Genomic DNA, 19,674 nt, shown 5'->3' with positions numbered 1-19,674 from the left:
CTAATAAATAGAATATTTGGGTTGATCTGCAAAACTAATAGTATATAGTAAGTGGGTTGTGCAATTTCACCGATCCGATGTCATCAGTGGCGTAGCCAGAAACTTAAGCCAGTGGGGTTAAAAAATTTCAATGTCAAAATTTTGAAAAAGATTTAAAGAATTACATAAGATGTAAAGATCCCTTCATATCATTGTTTGCACAATTTTCCTCGACATTTTTTCATATTCTGAAAGCGCTGCAGGACTGCTTCATTAGCGACTTCATCAAAAACATCTTTCTCAATATAGGTAACAAGAGAGTCATTCAAAAATTGATCTCCCATCCGATTTTGTAGTCGATTCTTCACAATTTTCATTGCAAAAAAGGCTCTTTCAACACTTGCATTCGTAACAGGTAAGGTCAATGTCAACTTGACAAGTAACTAAACCAAAGGATACACAAGACTTTCTTTGGTTTGTAACAAATTCTAAGAAAGAGAACCAATTCCATTTAATGATAAAAATTCGATGGCTGAGCGCATATCAAGAATATAAGTTTCAAGTTGATTGTCTAGTAGAACAAGATCTATCATTGAGAAATATCGTGGGTATAATTTTGCAAAACGGATCAACTTTTCTTTGTCAAAAGCAGTAAATAGATCATTTGGATTTAAACATGTCACACAAAGAAGTAATACTATGCTTGCCTCACTGAAACGATTGTTAAGCTCCTGCATTTGTGAATATATAGTGGCATAAAAGAATTCAACTTTATAATGATGTAAATTAGTAACCTGGTGAGTTTTACGGCGTGACCTTCCTTTCATTTGAAAGCTTTCATCCTTACTCTTAATTTGAATACTCTGCTTTTCACAAAATAGACAAATTTCACCTAGAAAATCATCCCAACCATCATCTCTCAAAATCTGTAGCCTTTATTTTGACAAGCTCACTAATCTCATTGCATTCACAATATCCTGATCTTTTCATTGCAAGGAAATTGATAATTCATTTATAATTCTTAGCACTGCTTTCATGAAATATAAGCTGAATATGAAGTCAAAGTTTTGCATCAATTCGAGTAAGGTTGAAGCTTCGGCCCTTTGCTTTGAATTTATGCCATCATCAACAATGTTATCAAGAACATCCACAATAGACTCAAACATTGTAATTAATAAAACAAGTGTACCGTAGTGTGAGCCCTAACGAGTAACTCCTGGTCTTTTGAGAGTTGTTTCTTGATTCAATCCATGTCCAGTTGTAAGTTCTCCAGTTTCCAATGCTTGAGCTATATGAATAACTTATCGTTCTCGAAGAGCATCTCTTCGTTTACAAGAAGCACCAACCACGTTTACTACATTTGACATCATGTTAAAAAGACTTCCAACATGAATATTATGTCTTTCAATAGCTACTAGTGTAAGTTGAAGTTGATGAGCAAAACAGTGAATGTAATATGCAGATTCATTTTCCCTAATTATCAAACTTTTTAACCCATTAAATTGTCCTCTCATATTGCTAGCTCCATCATAGCCTTGCCCTCTAATCCTTGATATACTTAATCCATGTTTCGCTAACAATGAATCAATTGATAACTTGAGTGAAGAAGCACTTGTGTCTTGAACATGGCAAATACCAATGAATCTCTCAACAATACATCCATTTTTATTAACAAAATACAGCACAACAATCATCTGCTCCTTGATAGATACATCGCGAGATTCATCAACCAATATTGTAAAAAAAATATCTCCTAATTCATGAATAATACAATTAACTGTCTCCGTAGCAAAAACATTACAATATCATGTTGAATTTCAGGAGATGTCACCTTTAAATTACCAGGAGAATTCTTTCCAACTGCAGCACCAATTGCTAAAAACTTTAAAAACTTGAGAAAATTACCTTGATTTTTTGAGTCATTTGAGTCATCATGATCGCGAAAAGCTATGCCTTGCCTTAATAGATAACGTATATAATCAACTGATGCACTTAATCGAGTTCGATATTCCCTTTTCATTAACTCAAAATGCTTGTTTAAAACTACATCAACATGTTGATCCTGCTTCATCAAATCTTGACATTTTTTCCAAGCCTGAATGTGTGCACTATTAGGACGTCCAAGTCCAACATGAGCATCCAATCTATCTTTTTTATTCCAACTGTCAAATCCTTCGGTAACAAAATTTCCCCCTTTCTTGCCAACATCAGTTTTAAACAAGTAACAACACAAACAATAAGCAAACTCTTTTTCTATACTGTGCTCAACCAATATTTGTGATCATTAAACCAGGTTGGACAGAAACGACGTTGTGAATTTCAAATTTTTCATTTCTTAAAATTATGATCACGAGGCTGAAAATGCTCTTTTTGAAAATATGTCCTTCTTACTTTATCTCTATCATTTGGATGATATTTTGTAATTTTTAATCTGAGTCCAGGTCCTGCAGGAAGACAACTCAAATTAGGTACAATATATTCACTTCTCGAGTTCAATTCCATGATATTTTCTTGATTGCAGACAATCTCATCTAAGTTTTCTTTGTTTGATCAATTTGATCAGATGCTGATTTTGGAGTAAGATTCAATTTGGTCAGATACTTATCCATATCAATAACTGTTAGGTCCCAATTTGTTTGTAGAAGGGGGGGTTGAATGCAAACAATACCGTTTCGTCGAATAAAATGCGGAATAAAATTGTGAAACAAAATTCAAGTTAAATAAAACTTTTATTAAACTTGAAAGGTGTTACAACTACGGTATCGGTTACAAGGGATTAATCTCAAATCAATTATTACAAATTTAGAATAAATTCGACATGAACTTTTTCTATTTTTGTAATTAAAAGATCAAATGCTAAAAGCGATTTGAGATTAAGTTCTAGGGATTTTAATCCGCTAGATAGATACACAAGAACAAGATAAGTATTTCTAGTTGATTGGATTTAACTTTACAATCTAGAAAATTGATCTTGAAGTTGCAGAATAGATGTAATATTGTTCTGCTTCTTTTTCTCTTTTGTTCTTCTGTATGTTGTGTTCTGTTTGATTGATTGATGTGTTGATTGCTAATGAAACAAAAAGTCTTCTGCTTCTTTTATCAAACAGCCGAGATGAATGAACTGGTATGACAATCTTTTGTCCAATAAGACTTTCGGTGAGACTATCCTTTTGAACTAGCAAGACAATCATTTGAACCAGCATGACTTTCGGCAGGACAATCTATTTGAACTGGCATGACTTTCGGTATGACAATTGATTGTCATACCGATTGTCATATAAGTACAATTCAGATTGTCTTGCAAAGATTAATAACAGATTTTTAATCTAATAAAAATTCTAACAAGACAATTAAATGAATTAGCATGACTTTCGGTATGACTATCAATTGTCATACCGATTGTCATACTAGTACAATCGGTTGTCTTTTTAGAATTAAAACAGATTTTAACCAATTAAAATTCTGAAAATTCCTAGAATTAATTCTGAATTAATTAATCAATTAATTTAATTAATCAATAAATTAATCTTTGCAGATATAATTTATTTTCTTAATTAAATTATATGACTTAATTAATTAATAGAGAATTAATACTAACCCTGAACAGCATCCATTCTTCTGAATATCTTCTGAAAATCACTGAGAATTATGAATCAATTCCACCACTTCAATGTTGACACTCGATGTACTGTCTGGTTCATGAGTGACTAACTTCCGTGACGTTTCTTCATGTCTTGACTTTGACACTCTGATTTTCTTCAGATTTAATCCTTGTAATTAATTGATACCCTGACGAGATCTCTGTCACTTGATCAAATCCACGATCTTGATTTATATCACTGAGGCATGATCAACTTCTTGAACTTCTTCCAGTGAATTAACTCCTCAAGTCTGTAGATGAACCTTGTTTCTGAATCCTTTGACAGATATTACTTTGCGAGATCTCTCTGACGGTCGATCCACTATTTACTTATTACATTCTTATTTGAGTTGAGTTGAATCCTCGAATATACAAATAGGCTATGACATATGACTTACAATAACAATTAACATGTGCTATTTATCTTCTTTCTTCCCCTCTTTTTCACAAGAAATCTATAACCTCAATTAATCAATTTTGAAATTGAATAAACAAGTGGTTAGGGTATTTTCCTTTACAATAACCACGTATGGGTACAACTAGTCAACACCTACTACACATCTTTCTTTTTTTCTAAAAAAAATATTTTATTTTAATATTGATAAGTTCTTAATTTTAATTTTAATAAGTTCCTAATTTTGATAAATGTTAAGGTAAATTTTAAATTATTGGGGTCAAAATTAAATATAATAATATAATTATTTTTTTGAGTGGAGTCAAAGTAAAATTTAATACAATAATTTTTCAAAAAATAATAATTTATATATAAATTTTGAAAAATATATAAATCCAGTGGGTTATACACTCCCTACGCCCCTGGATGTCATCTAAATTTGTAATATGGGCTGGGCTCAGTATATAAAGACATAAGACAACAAATTTCAGTTGTCTATGATGATCTGCAAAGTTGGTTTTAGATCCTAAAATGTACTCTGTCATTCTCCCTGCAGCATTCTAATGCAATGATTAAAAGTGCACCGAATCCTTTACGTCCAGCTTTTAGGAAAATAAGTTGCAGAATCTGTAAAATCGATTTCGAAAAATCAGTGATGGCCTTCGACGACATTAGCTGGTATATTCAAAAAAAAAAAATTCTGTTAGTAAAAAATTCTGGTATATTAGCTGCAATAATATATGTTGTCCTGGCAGCAGGTAATTCACACAATAATATGGTATTTTCTTTCTAAAGTTATAGTTGATACGGAAGCTGGATCGGAGTTTCAGTCCCTCTTCTAGAGCCTATGTTGAGACTGCTCCTTTCTACTATTTTATATCAAGCCCTGTTGCTGCTGCTTCTTCAGGCTCTTACAGTGTCTCACTGCGTGCCTTACACGTACCTTGGTCTTGAGCCTGGGCTCTATGGGCTTTTATCTTTTTCTATGGGCTTGGCCCAACAGAGGGAATGTTGAAATTCATAGCTATCAAGTCTTTGTAACTTGTTGCTTACACAGAGAGTTGACACTGATGAATGTTTAAATTATTTTCTTTTTATACAACACAGGTAAAATATAAAAACAAGAGAAAAGAGTAAAATTTAATGTCTAACATGTTATCCATGCTCTTCGCAATTTTCATTCTCTCTCTCCTCCTCGTCACCGGAGAATCCCAAGACTTCACCAAAACAATACCAAGAAAAACCCTAGGCCTCGAAAAAGAAAAACTAAGCCACCTCCACTTCTACTTCCACGACATAGTCAGCGGCCGCAACCCCACCGCCGTCCGTGTCGCTTCCGCCGCCATGACTGATGGGGTATAAGAGACCCGGCTAGGATGTAACCTGGATCTAAAGGACACCAGGCTCGACCGATGGTCCGAGACCCCCCTCTCCCAGAACAATCAAACGGAGAGACCAGGCCCGGCCCCATCGCATTACCCGGATCCGGATCCGACAGGGAGCCCAGACCTAATGCCTACCCGGATCCGGATCTGGACTCAGACCGCCATGAGCGGGGTCCCAGCAAACACATGCACATCCTACAACCCGCCAAGGAGGGGAACGTGGGCACGTGACTACGACAGCTATCAACAACCAACACTCCAGAAAAGCACGGCGTGTGTCAGAGGCCGTTAGGATACTCTAGAGGTGGTCCTCCCCTGGACACGTGTAAGCAATCCGCCCGAGCCAGGCGTCCTCCGCTTCCAAGATCCAACGGCCCAGATTTAGAGGTAACTACCCCTAAACCCTACCTTGGGGCTATATATACCCCCAAGACTGAAGGGTTTAGGGGTTGGAAAATATTTTTACTCTTACACTCACACACTCTCATACACTTAAAAATACACAGCAGCCATCACACATAAACACACATACACAGCAGCCTCTAAATTACATAAACATATATCCCTTCATCTTCTCCAAAGCCTGTTCTCATTCTCACACCGGAGGCGCCGTGGGAGCCAAACCCCCCTTCCGGTGTTGTTTTGCAGGCGCCCAACCAGCAGCTACACCTCACCCCCGCACAGAAGGTCCAGGAACGCCGTCGGACGGAGCCGCCCGCTCACCGGAGTTATCATTTGGCGCTAGAAGGAGGGGGCTCCATCCTTGGGTCTCGGTGCCCCTGGATTCATCTTCATCAGCAAACTCTTGAGAGAGTCCACTTTCAAACCTGTAAGAACATAAACAGCCAAACCCTTTCTTGAATATGAGTTTTCATTTTAGCCACGTTTGTATGAGCTTCTTGCTTTAGGTCGTGTTTGTGTTAGCCCTCTCTTGTTTATTAAGTTTTAGTTGTTTAGGGTTTGATAATCTTGGTAATCTCGAAGCCTGGGGTTTAATAGTCTTGGTGATTTAAAACCCAGAACTGTTTTAGCTTGCATATTTTCTTTTGTGTTTAAGAGCCTGCTGTTCTTGTTTGGTATTATTGTTAGCAAAACCCAGAAAGTTTGCTTGCTGTTATTCTGGAAATTTTTTGTAACATTCAAAAAAGCAACCTCAGATCCACATTTGTAGCCTTAAATCTTGGTCAGTTGTTTGTACAATTGTGGTAATGGCAAGATCAGGAAAAAGTACAGCTGGTAGGCCCTCCGCCAGTACCCACATTCAGGATCAAGACCCCTCTCAAGTTCAAGAACCTGGGGGAGACAGGGAGACCTTCCAGGAGCAACCACTGACACAGCATACCCCAATCAGGGATGCTAGAAATGTCATACAGCTAAATCAGTACAAGTACACCAGTATTCCAGTTGCAGAGGAGCATATGGCTAACTTAACAAGCCATGAACTTGCTGAAGCAATCAGGCTCTACAGAGATGAACAAGCCCGAACTCAGATGGAATTTGAACAAGATGATGAGCAAGAAGAGTCCGGGGACTCTCAGCAATCCAGGAGATCTGTCTTCGACCGAATTGGGGCTAAGGCAAAAAAGAATCAAAAAGAGCCTAATAAGAAGGAGACAGAAGCAGCCAGAAAGAAAAAGTTAGAAGAAATCAGAGAAAAGATAAGAAAAGAAGAGGAGGAAAAGCTGGAGCAAAAAATTCAGAAAAGAATGCAGATGGAGGAGGAGAGGCTCCTAGCTAAAACAAAAGGAAAAAGAACTCGGAGGGACCCTACCCCCGAACTCATTTCCGACGATGAAGAGGAGGGTCAGAAAGACCTCAAGGAAATGATCTACGAGCTCCAGAGAAAAATGGAGAAAAAATCCGGGGTGGAAGTTGGGGAGACCCTAACGCCCTTCAGCCACTCCCTAGAAGCCATCCCCCGACAGAAAAATCTCAAACACTGCAACTTTGATTCTTTCGATGGGCTGGGGGATCCGGAAGAGCACCTCAACTACTTCGAACAGATAGCTCAGATATACTATTATAATGACTTGACGAAATCCAGATTCTTCGCCTCGACCCTCAAATGGGGGGCTCAAAGATGGTTCAGCAGAATCCCATCAAGAAGAATCCACTCCTGGAAAGAATTCAGAGAAGCCTTCCTTAGAAGATTTAGAGCCAATAAAACACATGAAATGCACATGTGCCACCTGGAGACAATCCGCCAGTATGATAACGAAGCACTCTCAGCCTACATGCGAAGGTTCCAGGAAGCCATCAACAAAGTTTCGAATCTCGATGAAAGGAAGGCTCTAGGAATATTTCGAAGAAACCTAGATCCAAAACACAACGAGAGATATATTGTGGAATTAATAAATAAGGAACCCCAAAGCCTGGCCGCTGCTTATTCTATGGCAGCCCGGTTCATAAAAGAAACGGATGTTCTTCAGGCAATGAGAATGACTCGGAATGGAGGAAACATGAACAAATCTTCTGATGACCGACCGAAAGGGGGTTACCATCAGGAGAAAAAGTTCAAACAAAGCAACCAAACCCAGCAAACAAATGTTGTACAAAATACCCCAATATTCCAAAGATTGGGCCCTAAAACAGAGTCCAAAAGTGATCCCGGTCCCCCTAGGCAGCAAAGGGAGCCTAGGCAAGAGCCAGAGTGGACACAACTAAACAGGACCCGGAAAGAGATACTGAAGGAGATCAAGGGAAAGCCATTTTACTATCCTCCAAAGCCAATGCAGACTCCCCCAGAGAGCAGGCCTTACAACAGGCAGTGCGACTATCATGAAACCCATGGGCACAAGACTGAGAATTTTCTCTCTCTAAAATACTTCATTGAAGATCAAGTCAAGAAAGGCAACCTGAATCAATACATCTCAAGGGAGAAAAATCAGAGAGAGGAAAGGCAAAGAAAAGGTAAGAATGTGGTAAATGTGGTCCTGGGAGGCTCACACTCTCCCCCTAGGAGCCCGGGCTCAGGAGATGAGGTATTCTCAATTCAATCCTACCCGGAGATGATGATCTCATTCAGCAGCAAGGATTATGAAGCGGTCAACCCAAATCACAATGAAGCCTTGGTGGTAACACTTGATATCTTTGACAACGAAGTGAGAAGGATGCTGATTGATAATGGATCTTCAGTAAACATACTCTTCAAGCATACTGTGGACCGGATGAAGCGAGGGAGCGTGCACTCAAATGAATGCCGAGAGGACCCTCTGTATGGGTTCGGGAACAACTTGGTCTCGATCCAAGGAACTTTGTACTTGCCAGTGATATTTGGATCGGCCCCAAACCAAGTTACCCATGTGATTAAGTTCTACGTGATCAATACTCCCTCATCTTACAACGGCATAATCGGGCGCTCAGCCTTGACCAGGATCCAAGCAATCACCTCCATATCACATTTGAAAATCAAGTTCCCAACCCCAACCGGGGTAGGAGAAATCAAGGGAGACTATGAGGTAGCTGAAAGATGTTATAGCCAGGCTCTGGTAATGGCTGAGACCCATCAAGACAACAAGAGAAAGGCTGTCGTGCTCCGGAAACAGCAAAGTATTAAGAAACATCGCCAACAATCAAGGGATGATGGGAGAAAAGAAGTTCAGGTCATAGAGACTCTCTCAGATCCAAAAGCAACCAAATAAGGCTCAGAAGAGCAAAAAAGCAACCAAGTCACAGAAGGGATTGAATTGGGCCTAGGCATTGACCAAACCAACCCTATTGTGCAAGCAACCAACCCAAAAATGACTGAAGAAAGAAACAATAAAGAGATGACAGCCCAGGCTCAAATTTATATGAAAAAGAACATAGAGGCTCGGATCCAAATGATGGTATCAGATACGGATCAATCCAAGATAGAGGCCGCTGTTGAAATAGAAATAATTCTGATCAGTACAAGCGATCCTTCAAAAAAGATAAAGATAGGATCCGGGCTCGAGGCTAATTTCAGAAAAGACCTGGTGTCACTACTCCAAGGGTACTCTGATATATTCGCTTGGACCCCGAAAGAAATGCCCGGGTTGGATGAATCCATAGCGATGCATAGCTTGGACGTCAACCCAGAGAGGAAGCCAGTCAAGAAAAAGAGAAGAAATTTTGCCCCGGAAAGGCAGAAAGCAATCGATGAAGAAATTGAGAAACTACTGAAAGCTGGAATAATATGCGAAGTCAAGTACCCAGAATGGCTGGCAAATGTAGTGATGGTGAAAAAACCAAACGGAAAGTGGAGAATGTGTATCGATTACACAGACTTGAACAGTGCATGCCCCAAAGACCCCTACCCCTTGCCAAATATTGATCAATTGATCGATGCAACCTCTGGGCATGTGATGATAAGTTTCATGGACGCCTACTCGGGGTACAACCAGATCAAGATGAATCCCAGAGACATTCTAAAGACATCCTTCATCACCCAGAGGGCGGTCTATGCCTATGTAATGCTGCCGTTTGGATTGACTAATACGGGAACAACATATCAAAGGGCAATGAACAAAATCTTCAAGGACCAGATTGGAAGGAACCTGGAATCCTATGTGGACGATATGATTGCAAAATCCACAAGCATCCCCGGGCACATAGGAGACCTGAGAGAATGCTTCGAAAACTTGAGAAAATACTCTCTCAGACTCAATCCAGAAAAATGTACATTCAGAGTAGGGGCAGGAAAATTCCTCGGATTCATGATAAGAAACCGAGGGATTGAGGCCAACCCAGAAAAGATAAAGGCAATCCAAGAGATGAAGGCCCCCAGAACACAAAAAGATGTGCAGAAGCTAGCAGGATCACTAGCAGCACTCAGAAGATTCATCTCCAAGCTAGCTGAGAGATGCCTACCATTTTTTGACCTGTTAAAAGGAGCAACCAATAAGAAAGAAGTTAATTGGAGCCCGGAATGCCAAAGCGCATTTGAAGAAATCAAAAGGTACCTTTCTCAACCCCCTGTGTTAACAAAAGCTCAACCCGGAGAACCCCTATCCCTTTACCTGTCAGCAGGGGCCCTGGCAGTTGGAGCAACCTTGATTAGGGAAGAGAATGGCAAACAGCAACCAGTTTATTTTGTGAGCCAAGTGCTAAAAGATGCAGAGACCCGGTACCCGAGGCTAGAAAAGTTTGCTTTTGCCTTAGTCACAGCATCCAGGAAACTCAGACACTACTTCCAGGGAAGGGAGATACGAGTTATAACAATTCAACCATTAAGGAAGATAATACACAAGCCAGATGTCTCAGGGAGGTTGGTAAATTGGGCAGTTGAGCTAAGTCAGTTCAACCTAAGTTTCATTCCTAGAACAGGAATCAAAGCCCAGGCTCTAGCTGATTTCATCATAGAATGCAATTTCCCAAAAGAAGAGCCCGTGCCCATGTGCATTGACCCTGAGAGAAACACAGATCGAGAAATAGAAGTCTGGGCTCTCAAAGTTGATGGTTCTTCAACCAATTAAAGATCGGGAGCCGGGCTCATCCTAAAGAGCCCAGAAGGGTTCACAATCCAAACAGCGATCTCCTTTGCATTCTCAGCAACAAACAACCAAGCAGAGTACGAGGCCTTGATTGCAGGATTGAAGCTAGCAAGAACACTCAGGATCCAGAATCTCAAAATCTACAGCGACTCCCAGATCGTCGTAAAGCAAACAAATGGCGAGTACATTGCCAAGGATCTAGTTCTAGCCAAGTACCAGGCTCTGGTCCAAAGCTACCTCGCCTTGATACCAAGAATACAAGTCATCCAAATCTGCAGAGAGGAAAATTCAGAAGCCGATACACTATCTAAGCTTGTTCAAAATTCATCAGACCTGGATTGCTCCGTCTACTTCGAAGAATTGCAGAAACCAAGCACAGATTCTGAGGAAGTCATGGAAATAGACAACAGTCCAAATTGGATGACCCCATTCATTAACTACTTGGAGAAGGGAGAGCTCCCGGAGGATAAAGGGAAGGCATAAAGTTAAAGGCAAAAGCTTCAAAATTCTTCATGGAAGAGGGAATACTCTATCGCCGGACCTTCTCCTCCCCAATCCTCAAGTGCATAGGCCCAGGAGAGGCACAGTACTGCCTCATGGAAGTTCACGAAGGAATCTGCGGGGACCACATGTCCGCAAAAGCGCTAGCTCACAAAATCATAAGGCAGGGGTACTACTGGCCTACTATCCATCAGGATTCAATAGACTTTGTGAAAAAATGCAAGGAATGCCAACTCTTCAGCAATGTGACACGGATGAGTCCAGTCCTACCTTCTTCAGTCTTGTCACCAATCCCATTTGCTGTATGGGGCATTGATATCATGGGACCCTTTCCCAGGGCCAGAGGAGACCTCAGGTACTTACTAGTCTCAATTGATTATATGATAAAATGGGTAGAGGCAAAGGCAATGAGAACAATAAACCAACAAGACTGCATCAAGTTCATGGACAACATATTGATGAGGTTTGGGATCCCGAGGGTACTGGTCTCAGATAATGGTCCACAGTTCGTTGGTTCAGAATTCGAATCCTACCTTCAAGAAAGGGGCATCCGGCACAAGAAGTCATCAGTAGCCTACCCTCAAGGAAACGACCAAGTTGAAGTAACAAACCGAATACTTCTCAGGGGGATAGAGAAGAGACTCAGGGAAAGCAAAACCAAATGGCCAGAAGAATTGCCTAATGTACTTTAGGCATACAAAACAAGCCCCAGAACAAGCACAGGAGAAACCCCCTTCAAGCTGGCTTATGAAACTGAAGCCATGCTACCAATTGAAGTAGGATCCCCCTCCCATCGAGCAATCAACTTTGATGAGATAGCAAATGAGGAGGGGCTCAGAATGAATATTGAGCTAATTGATGAAGTCTGAGACCAGGCAGTGGCAAGAATGGAAAAATATAAGCAGAAAATAAGAGAGCACTTCAGCAAGAAGTCCCGGGTCAAAAACTTTCAAGTTGGAGACCTGGTACTTCGAGACACGGAAGCTTCAGACCCCACCAACACTGGAAAGCTAATGCCAAAGTGGGAAGGCCCATACAAAGTCAAGGAAGTTCTAAGGCTAGGAACATACAAGCTCATGAACATGGATGAGTCTGAAGTACCGAATACATGGCATGGAATCAGGGTCAGAAAGTTTTACTAGTAGAAAAAGCAACCAAAAGCAACCAGAACTTGTAGCCTATGGCAAGCAACCAATCTATGATCCTATATCTTGTATGAAAAAACTTGCAAATCAATGAAAAGAGTTTTCCTTTCCTAGAAAGTTATTACTTTTAAATTACCAGTTATGGAAGCAAAAAACAACCCGGGCACGTTCTCATACCCGGGTTAGAAGCAAACAACAAAAGCTACCACTATTTGCTTAGAAAAATTCTAAGTAAATGGAGCAATCACCAACCCGGGTGGGTCTTATACCCGGATTGAAAGCAAATTTAAAAGCAAAAAACAGCCCGGATTAGCATTCAAATCCGGGTTACAAACAACCATTATGTACTTACATTTTCCAAGTACATAAAGCAAAAAACAAACATCAACCCGGGTGGGTCTTATACCCGGATTGAAAGCAAATTTAAAAGCAAAAACAGCCCGAATTAGCATTCAAATCCGGGTTGCAAACAACCATTATGTACTTATATTTTCCAAGTACATAAAGCAAAAAAAAAAAAAACATCAACCCGGGTAGGTTTATACCCGGATTGAAAGCAAATTTAAAATAAAAAAAAACAACCCGGATTAGCATTCAAATCCGAGTTGCAAGCAACCACCATGTACTCACATTTTCCAAGTACATAAAGCAAAAAAGTAAGCGTCAACCCGAACACGGTTCCATACCCAGACCAACCCTGATATGAAACCAATCCGGATTAGGGGCCATAACCAGGATCCGGAATCCACAAAAAAAAAAATAGATTGAAGAAAAGAGAATATTTCCTACAACGGAAGAGTTTAAAACACAATCCGGATTGACATCAACCCGGAACAAATCCAAATATTACACAGTTCGAATCAAAGTACGATAATGAGAAATCCTAGAAAATGAAATTACATGGGATGGGCCCGAGAAGCTTTGCAAAGCTGGTCCGGATCTAGAGGAAGCTTGGGCTCGGACCATCATAGGGTTCCGGTTCCCCTTGACCCTGCTCAACTGCAGCCTTTGCAGCGAGGAACTCCTGGATGAAGCTCTCCTAGGACGCCAAGGGGTCGGTCTTTATGTGGCGCTCAGCGACGACCCAGGACCTACGAACCTCGGGAACCCCGGCCTGAGCAACCTCGAAGTCATAAACATCGCTGGCCTTGAACTCAGCAATGATAGCCTCCTTGTTCAAATTCTCTTTAGCAGCAAGCTCGGCCTTGAGCCTCCACTTCCTTGGCCAACCCCTCAGCCCGGGTCTCCGAATCCTTCAGCTTCTCGTTCAACCCGGCCTCCACCACACGGAACCCCTCCCGGGCCTCCTCTAGCTCACCCCTCAGGGAGTCGGAAAGCATCTTCTCAGCTTTAGTCCGGTTGTTGGCCTCCTTGAGCTCAGTGAAAGCAACGTCGGAGCAAATGGATATTGCACTCCCAAGCTGAGAAACAAAAAAAAACAAACATATGATATTAGCAAAGCACAAAGTAAATTAGGGGGCATAATCCGGAACTAAGAGCATTAAACTTCAGAAATTACCTGCCCCTATTGCCCTGTGACCCTCTTCAAGGCAGCAGTCATATTGTAGCCCTCAACCTCCTCCCAATCTTCTTCGGAGGGGATACTGGACATGAACCCGGCTAGGTCGATTAGAGTTTTGGTGCCTATCCTCACGGCCTCTCCGTCGGGCCCTCGCCCTTCCGAATCACATATAACCCGGTTGGAAACCACGGTTTTGCCCCGGGGTGGCTTGTTCGGAACAGATTTTATTTTCTTACTCGGGGGGCCATCACCGCCCGGAATCTCCTGAACCTCGGGCTCAGACTCGTGGCCCGGATCCGGGATGTTCTGAGGGACGGAGGACTCGGCCCCTCCCTCAATATCTGCGGATCCAGATCCGGGACCAGGGGCTCCCTTACTTGTCTTAAAGGCTAGCCCGAGGGTGTTGAAAGCAGCAGCATATGCAGAAGAAGACAAGATTTTCAGGAAATTGCGGTTGAAATGAGGCAGACCTGCGGAAATGAAACAAAGGGAGATTAAATACCGGATTGAAACTTATGCAAACGGAAAACCAAACTGGACTTTGATCCGGATCATCAAGCTGGATGAAAGAGATCCGGATCAGAAGCAAATTATATTCTAACAGATTAAAAGCAAACTGGACCTTGATCCGGATCATCAAGCTGGGTGAAGGAGATCCGGATCAAAGGCGAAAAACTTATGCAAACAAGTTAAAATCAAACTGGACCTTGATCCGGATCAACAAGCTGAGCGGAAGAGATCCGGATCGAAGGCAAGCATCTAATCCATAATCAGAAAGAAAAAAGGAAAACTTACAGCCTAGATTAAAAAACAGCTTATGGTTCATAAATATGTCCCGAGTCGGCTGGAACTCGAGAGATTCACAGAAACATCTAATCTGGGTAACAGCCCGGCCTTCGAGCACAGCCGGGTTAAACTTAGTTTGAACCCCCTCAGTAGTAAAGTAAGGGAGATAGGCCAAGTCATATCCCTTCAAAAGGATTATCTCCCCATTCCAGTACTTCAAAGAAGACTGGTGCATTATTGGCTTAGCTCTACCCGGGCCGTAACCACACTCCGAGGCCCGGAACCTGATCTCATAAAAAAGGTTTCTGACTCGACTTGGACAGATAAAAAATCTGATGAAAAAGCTTCAAGGTGGGTAAGAATCCGGATTTGTTGCAGCAAGCGATGAACCATGTCATCGACTTTATCCCATTCGGGGTGATTTTCATCGGGGATATTCTGTACACGTGCTTACAGAGGTGCTTGAAAAACCCAATTTTTGCAAGAAAATAAAACAAAAACAACCAAAAAACACACAGATCTGAACATACATATCATCCAAAAGGCAATATCAAAAGCAAACCAAAACGAAACTAATGATTTATACTACCGATTAGCGAAGAAGAAACCAAATTGATGTATGCATGAAAATGAAGAAAAAGTACGAGAAATCGAAAAGAAAAAGAGGAGAAAAGAAAATAAAGACTTACAGATTTGTAGCACGGCAGAAAAACGGAGAACAGCGAAAGCGAAGAACAAGATCCAAGACTTCAAAATCTCGAAAATGACTTCGAAAATGCTGTGCAACGGAAGAAGAAAATGGCGACTGTTGGTTTTCTTTTCTTTTTTTATGCAAATAGAGAATAAAAGGGGGAAGAGAGCAGCTTTTTATAGGGGCTGGGGGAGGACAACCACCCCTGCCACGTGGCAAGGTGCAATTGGGCCTAGGAGCGGTTACAAAAAAATGTATATATACATTTATATATGCATATTTAAAAGCTCAATAAATCCCATAATCATTATGGGGCGATTTTCTAGGGAGTTACTGCCCAAAATTCAAATTCGAAGGAAGGAAAAAGAGCAAAACCGTTTGAAGTCCCAAACCTTTCGAATTCCACAGCCCAAGACCCGGATCATTATCACTGATCCGGATAATTGCAAACCAGATACATTTCAGCAGCAGAAATTTAACCATTACACCAGATCCGGATTGGGAGGCAACCAGGAGCAGAATTTTCTCCGAAGCGACTATTATACCTCAATCCGGATTGGTATCTACTACACCAGATCCGGATTGGGGGGCAACCAGGAGCATGAATTTTTCTGAACCAACTCTTCTATCTTAATCCGGATTGGTATCCACTACACCAGATCCGGATTGGGGGGCAACCAGGAGAAGGTATTTTTCTAAAGCAACTATTCTACCTCAATCCGGATTGGTATCCACTACACCAGATCCGGATTGGGGGGCAACCAGGAGCAGGAATTTTTCTGAACCAACTCTTCTATCTTAATCCGGATTGGTATCCACTACACCAGATCCGGATTGGGGGGCAACCAGGAGAAGGAATTTTTCTAAAGCAACTATTCTACCTCAATCCGGATTGGTATCCACTACACCAGATCCGGATTGGGGGGCAACCAGGAGCAGGAATTTTTCTCCCAAGCCAACCATGTAATCCTACTCTACTCCCTCATCCAGAAAATCCGCATAAGGGAGTGGGGGGCAAATGATAGGGTATAAGAGACCCGGCTAGGATGTAACCTGGATCTAAAGGACACCAGGCTCGACCGATGGTCCGAGACCCCCCTCTCCCAGAACAATCAAACGGAGAGACCAGGCCCGACCCCATCGCATTACCCGGATCCGGATCCGACAGGGAGCCCAGACCTAATGCCTACCCGGATCCGGATCTGGACTCAGACCGCCATGAGCGGGGTCCCAGTAAACACATGCACATCCTACAACCCGCCAAGGAGGGGTACGTGGGCACGTGACTACGACAGCTATCAACAACTAACACTCCAGAAAAGTACGGCGCGTGTTAGAGGCCATTAGGACACTCTGGAGGTGGTCCTCTCCTGGACACGTGTAAGCAATCCGCCCGAGCCAGGCGTCCTCCGCTCCCAAGATCCAACGACCCAGATTTAGAGGTAACTACCCCTAAACCCTACCTTGGGCCTATATATACCCCCAAGACTGAAGGGTTTAGGGGTTGGAAAATATTTTTACTCTTACACTCACACACTCTCATACACTTAAAAACACACAGCAGCCATCACACATAAACACACATACACAGCAGCCTCTAAATTACATAAACATATATCCCTTCATTTTCTTCAAAGCATGTTCTCATTCTCACACCGGAGGCGCCGTGGGAGCCAAACCCCCTTCCGGTGTTGTTTTGCAGGCGCCCAACCAGCAGCTACACCTCACCCCCGCACAGAAGGTCCAGGAACGCCGTCGGACGGAGCCGCCCGCTCACCGGAGTTATCAATGACCAACACATCAGCCACCTTTTTCGGTCTAGTTCAAGTGATGGATGATCCTCTGACAGTAGGCCCGGAACTAAGTTCCAAACAAGTGGGAAGAGCACAAGGAATCTACTCATCTGCCTCGTTAAACGAGCTAGGGTTGTTGATGGTGTTGAACTATGTTTTTACAGAAGGGAAGTATAATGGAAGTACGCTGAGTATATTAGGTCGGAACGCGGCATTATCCGCCGTGAGAGAGATGCCGGTGGTCGGAGGAAGTGGACTTTTCCGATTTGCACGTGGGTATGCTCAGGCCAAAACTTTTTCTTTTGACGTTAAAACTGGAGACGCTGTTGTGGAATATAATGTTTATGTTTTTCATTACTAATATTTAGTGGTTCGCTTAACTGCCTCAAGTTTTTCATTGTAACGTGACGAGAAGTCATCTTGTTTTCTAATTATGTAGTGTCTTTCCTTTTTTTTGTTCATGTTCATTTCACACCTGGGTCGTCTAAAATGTATATCTATCTATACTATTATAATAAATACCAATTATAGTCACCATAATTATAGTAATATTTAAAATAAAAAAACTCTCATAAATAGATAATATTCAAGATGAAATTATAATATGTCTAATGATTTTGGTTTAAACAAAATAATATATAATATACACCCGGACCGGGCTAAACGAAATAATACTATTGATCCAATCGTAAATAAAAAATAAAACTGAACTACATATAGTTAGTTGAATTTGCAAGCTCGTACTAAAACAAAATAATAAAGATTATTGATTTTGCTAAAAATATTATATTATTGGACCAAGTTAAAATAAAATAAAAATTTTAAAAAAAAATCGTTGGTCGAGATAATGTTATCGGTCTAAATTTTATATATTATATATTATCCATTCGGTCTAGAACAAAATAACATTCACCGCGGGCTAAAATAAAATTAAACAAAAAATGAAGTATAATTAGCTGAATTTGGTTGATGTAACATATTATTAAAAATTCAAATAAATTAATTCCATAAATTGAAATTTTCACTTCAAAATAAAATTTAGAAAATTATATAGTATTAAACCAATCCGTGCATCGCACTGGTTTTAGGCTAGTATACAATAATAACCGGAATAAAATATAATTTGATTCAACGGTTACTCCATAATTTTGATTATTAAAAAAATAAATAAATAATATTATATATCCGCTATATTATTAAATTATTAAGATACTACACATATAAGTCTACTTATTCTACTAAAATATAAGCACAACTTATCATATCTATAATCTATCTATGCTATCTATGCTATATTATAATAAATCAAACGATCAAGTATTTGCTCAAATTACTTAATTACTCTTTTTTGTTAATTTAATATTAAACCAATTAATACGACTAACTGATACGGGAGTCAGAGTTCTATTTCGCTTCTTCCAAACATAATGATATTCTTTTACTTCTTCCCGCAAAACATTCGACTATATAATATCAAAATGATACTCACATGTATAAAATTTGTAGCAAGAAAAGTTACTGAGCCTACATTAATTTTTTTTACGGGAATAAAAAGTAACGAAATAATACTCTTCTAGATTTATTTTATACAAATAAATTGTATTGATAATCAATTTGATCACCTGCAATTATAATTATATTTAAAATAAAATACTCTTATAAATATATTAAAATTCACAATATAATTATTTAAAAATAAATAGAATTAAAATATATAAAGGTCTCGAGTTTAAACAAAATAATTTATGCTATTTATCCGGGCTAAACAAAATTACATATATTGATCCAGTCTTAAATAAAGAATAAAAAATAAAATAAATATAATTAGTTGTATTTTCTATCTCAGTGAAAATAAAATAACAAATATTACTAATCTCGATAAAAATATTATAATATTAAATCAGGCTAAAACATAACTAAAATTTGAATAATTCGTTAATTGATACAATGTCATCAGACTAAAACAAAATAATATCTATTATTCATCCAATATAAAATAAAATAATATATTCATCCCGAGCTAAAATAAAATTAAAAACAAATAAATGTAATTAGTTGGATCTTCTGGTTAAGAAAACGAGTCCGGCACTAAAACAAAATAATATATAGTATTGACATGCACTAAAATCAAAATTAAATTAGAACTAAAGACAATTCTTATATTAATTATGAGACTAAAATAAAATTAATGTCTACCTAATTAATGAAAACGTAACCCAAACATAAAAAGTTTAATAGTTGGTCTTTATATACAATGTTTAGATTTATATAATTACGGATTTTTTTTTCAATTCTCATAATATCCATACTAAACAAAACTAGAGATAATTCTCAGTTGTTATAATAGTGTCGGACTAAAATAAATTTATAAATACTATTCATCTT

General features: G+C 39.9%; 2 protein-coding genes across 2 annotated transcripts; one reads left to right on the top strand and one right to left on the bottom strand.

The window, feature by feature from the left end:
* Positions 1–1,280: 1,280 nt before the first annotated feature.
* On the bottom strand, positions 1,281–4,685 carry LOC141692224 (uncharacterized). Its single transcript, XM_074496955.1, has 3 exons — positions 4,551–4,685; positions 1,822–2,176; positions 1,281–1,732 (listed from the first exon to the last, which is right to left on the bottom strand). The coding sequence occupies exons 1-3, from the start codon at positions 4,683–4,685 to the stop codon at positions 1,281–1,283; spliced, it is 942 nt and encodes a 313-aa protein (XP_074353056.1).
* A 480-nt stretch (positions 4,686–5,165) lies between these two features.
* Positions 5,166–17,670, top strand: LOC141692216 (dirigent protein 21-like). Its single transcript, XM_074496948.1, has 2 exons — positions 5,166–5,369; positions 17,279–17,670. Exons 1-2 carry the CDS (start codon positions 5,166–5,168, stop codon positions 17,648–17,650), a joined length of 576 nt encoding a protein of 191 aa, XP_074353049.1. The 3' UTR covers positions 17,651–17,670.
* The last annotated feature ends 2,004 nt before the right edge of the window (positions 17,671–19,674 follow it).

This window comes from Apium graveolens, chromosome 2 (genome assembly GCF_009905375.1).
Source record: "Apium graveolens cultivar Ventura chromosome 2, ASM990537v1, whole genome shotgun sequence".
Taxonomy (NCBI): domain Eukaryota; kingdom Viridiplantae; phylum Streptophyta; class Magnoliopsida; order Apiales; family Apiaceae; genus Apium; species Apium graveolens.
This window is presented reverse-complemented; position numbering and strand designations above follow the sequence as displayed.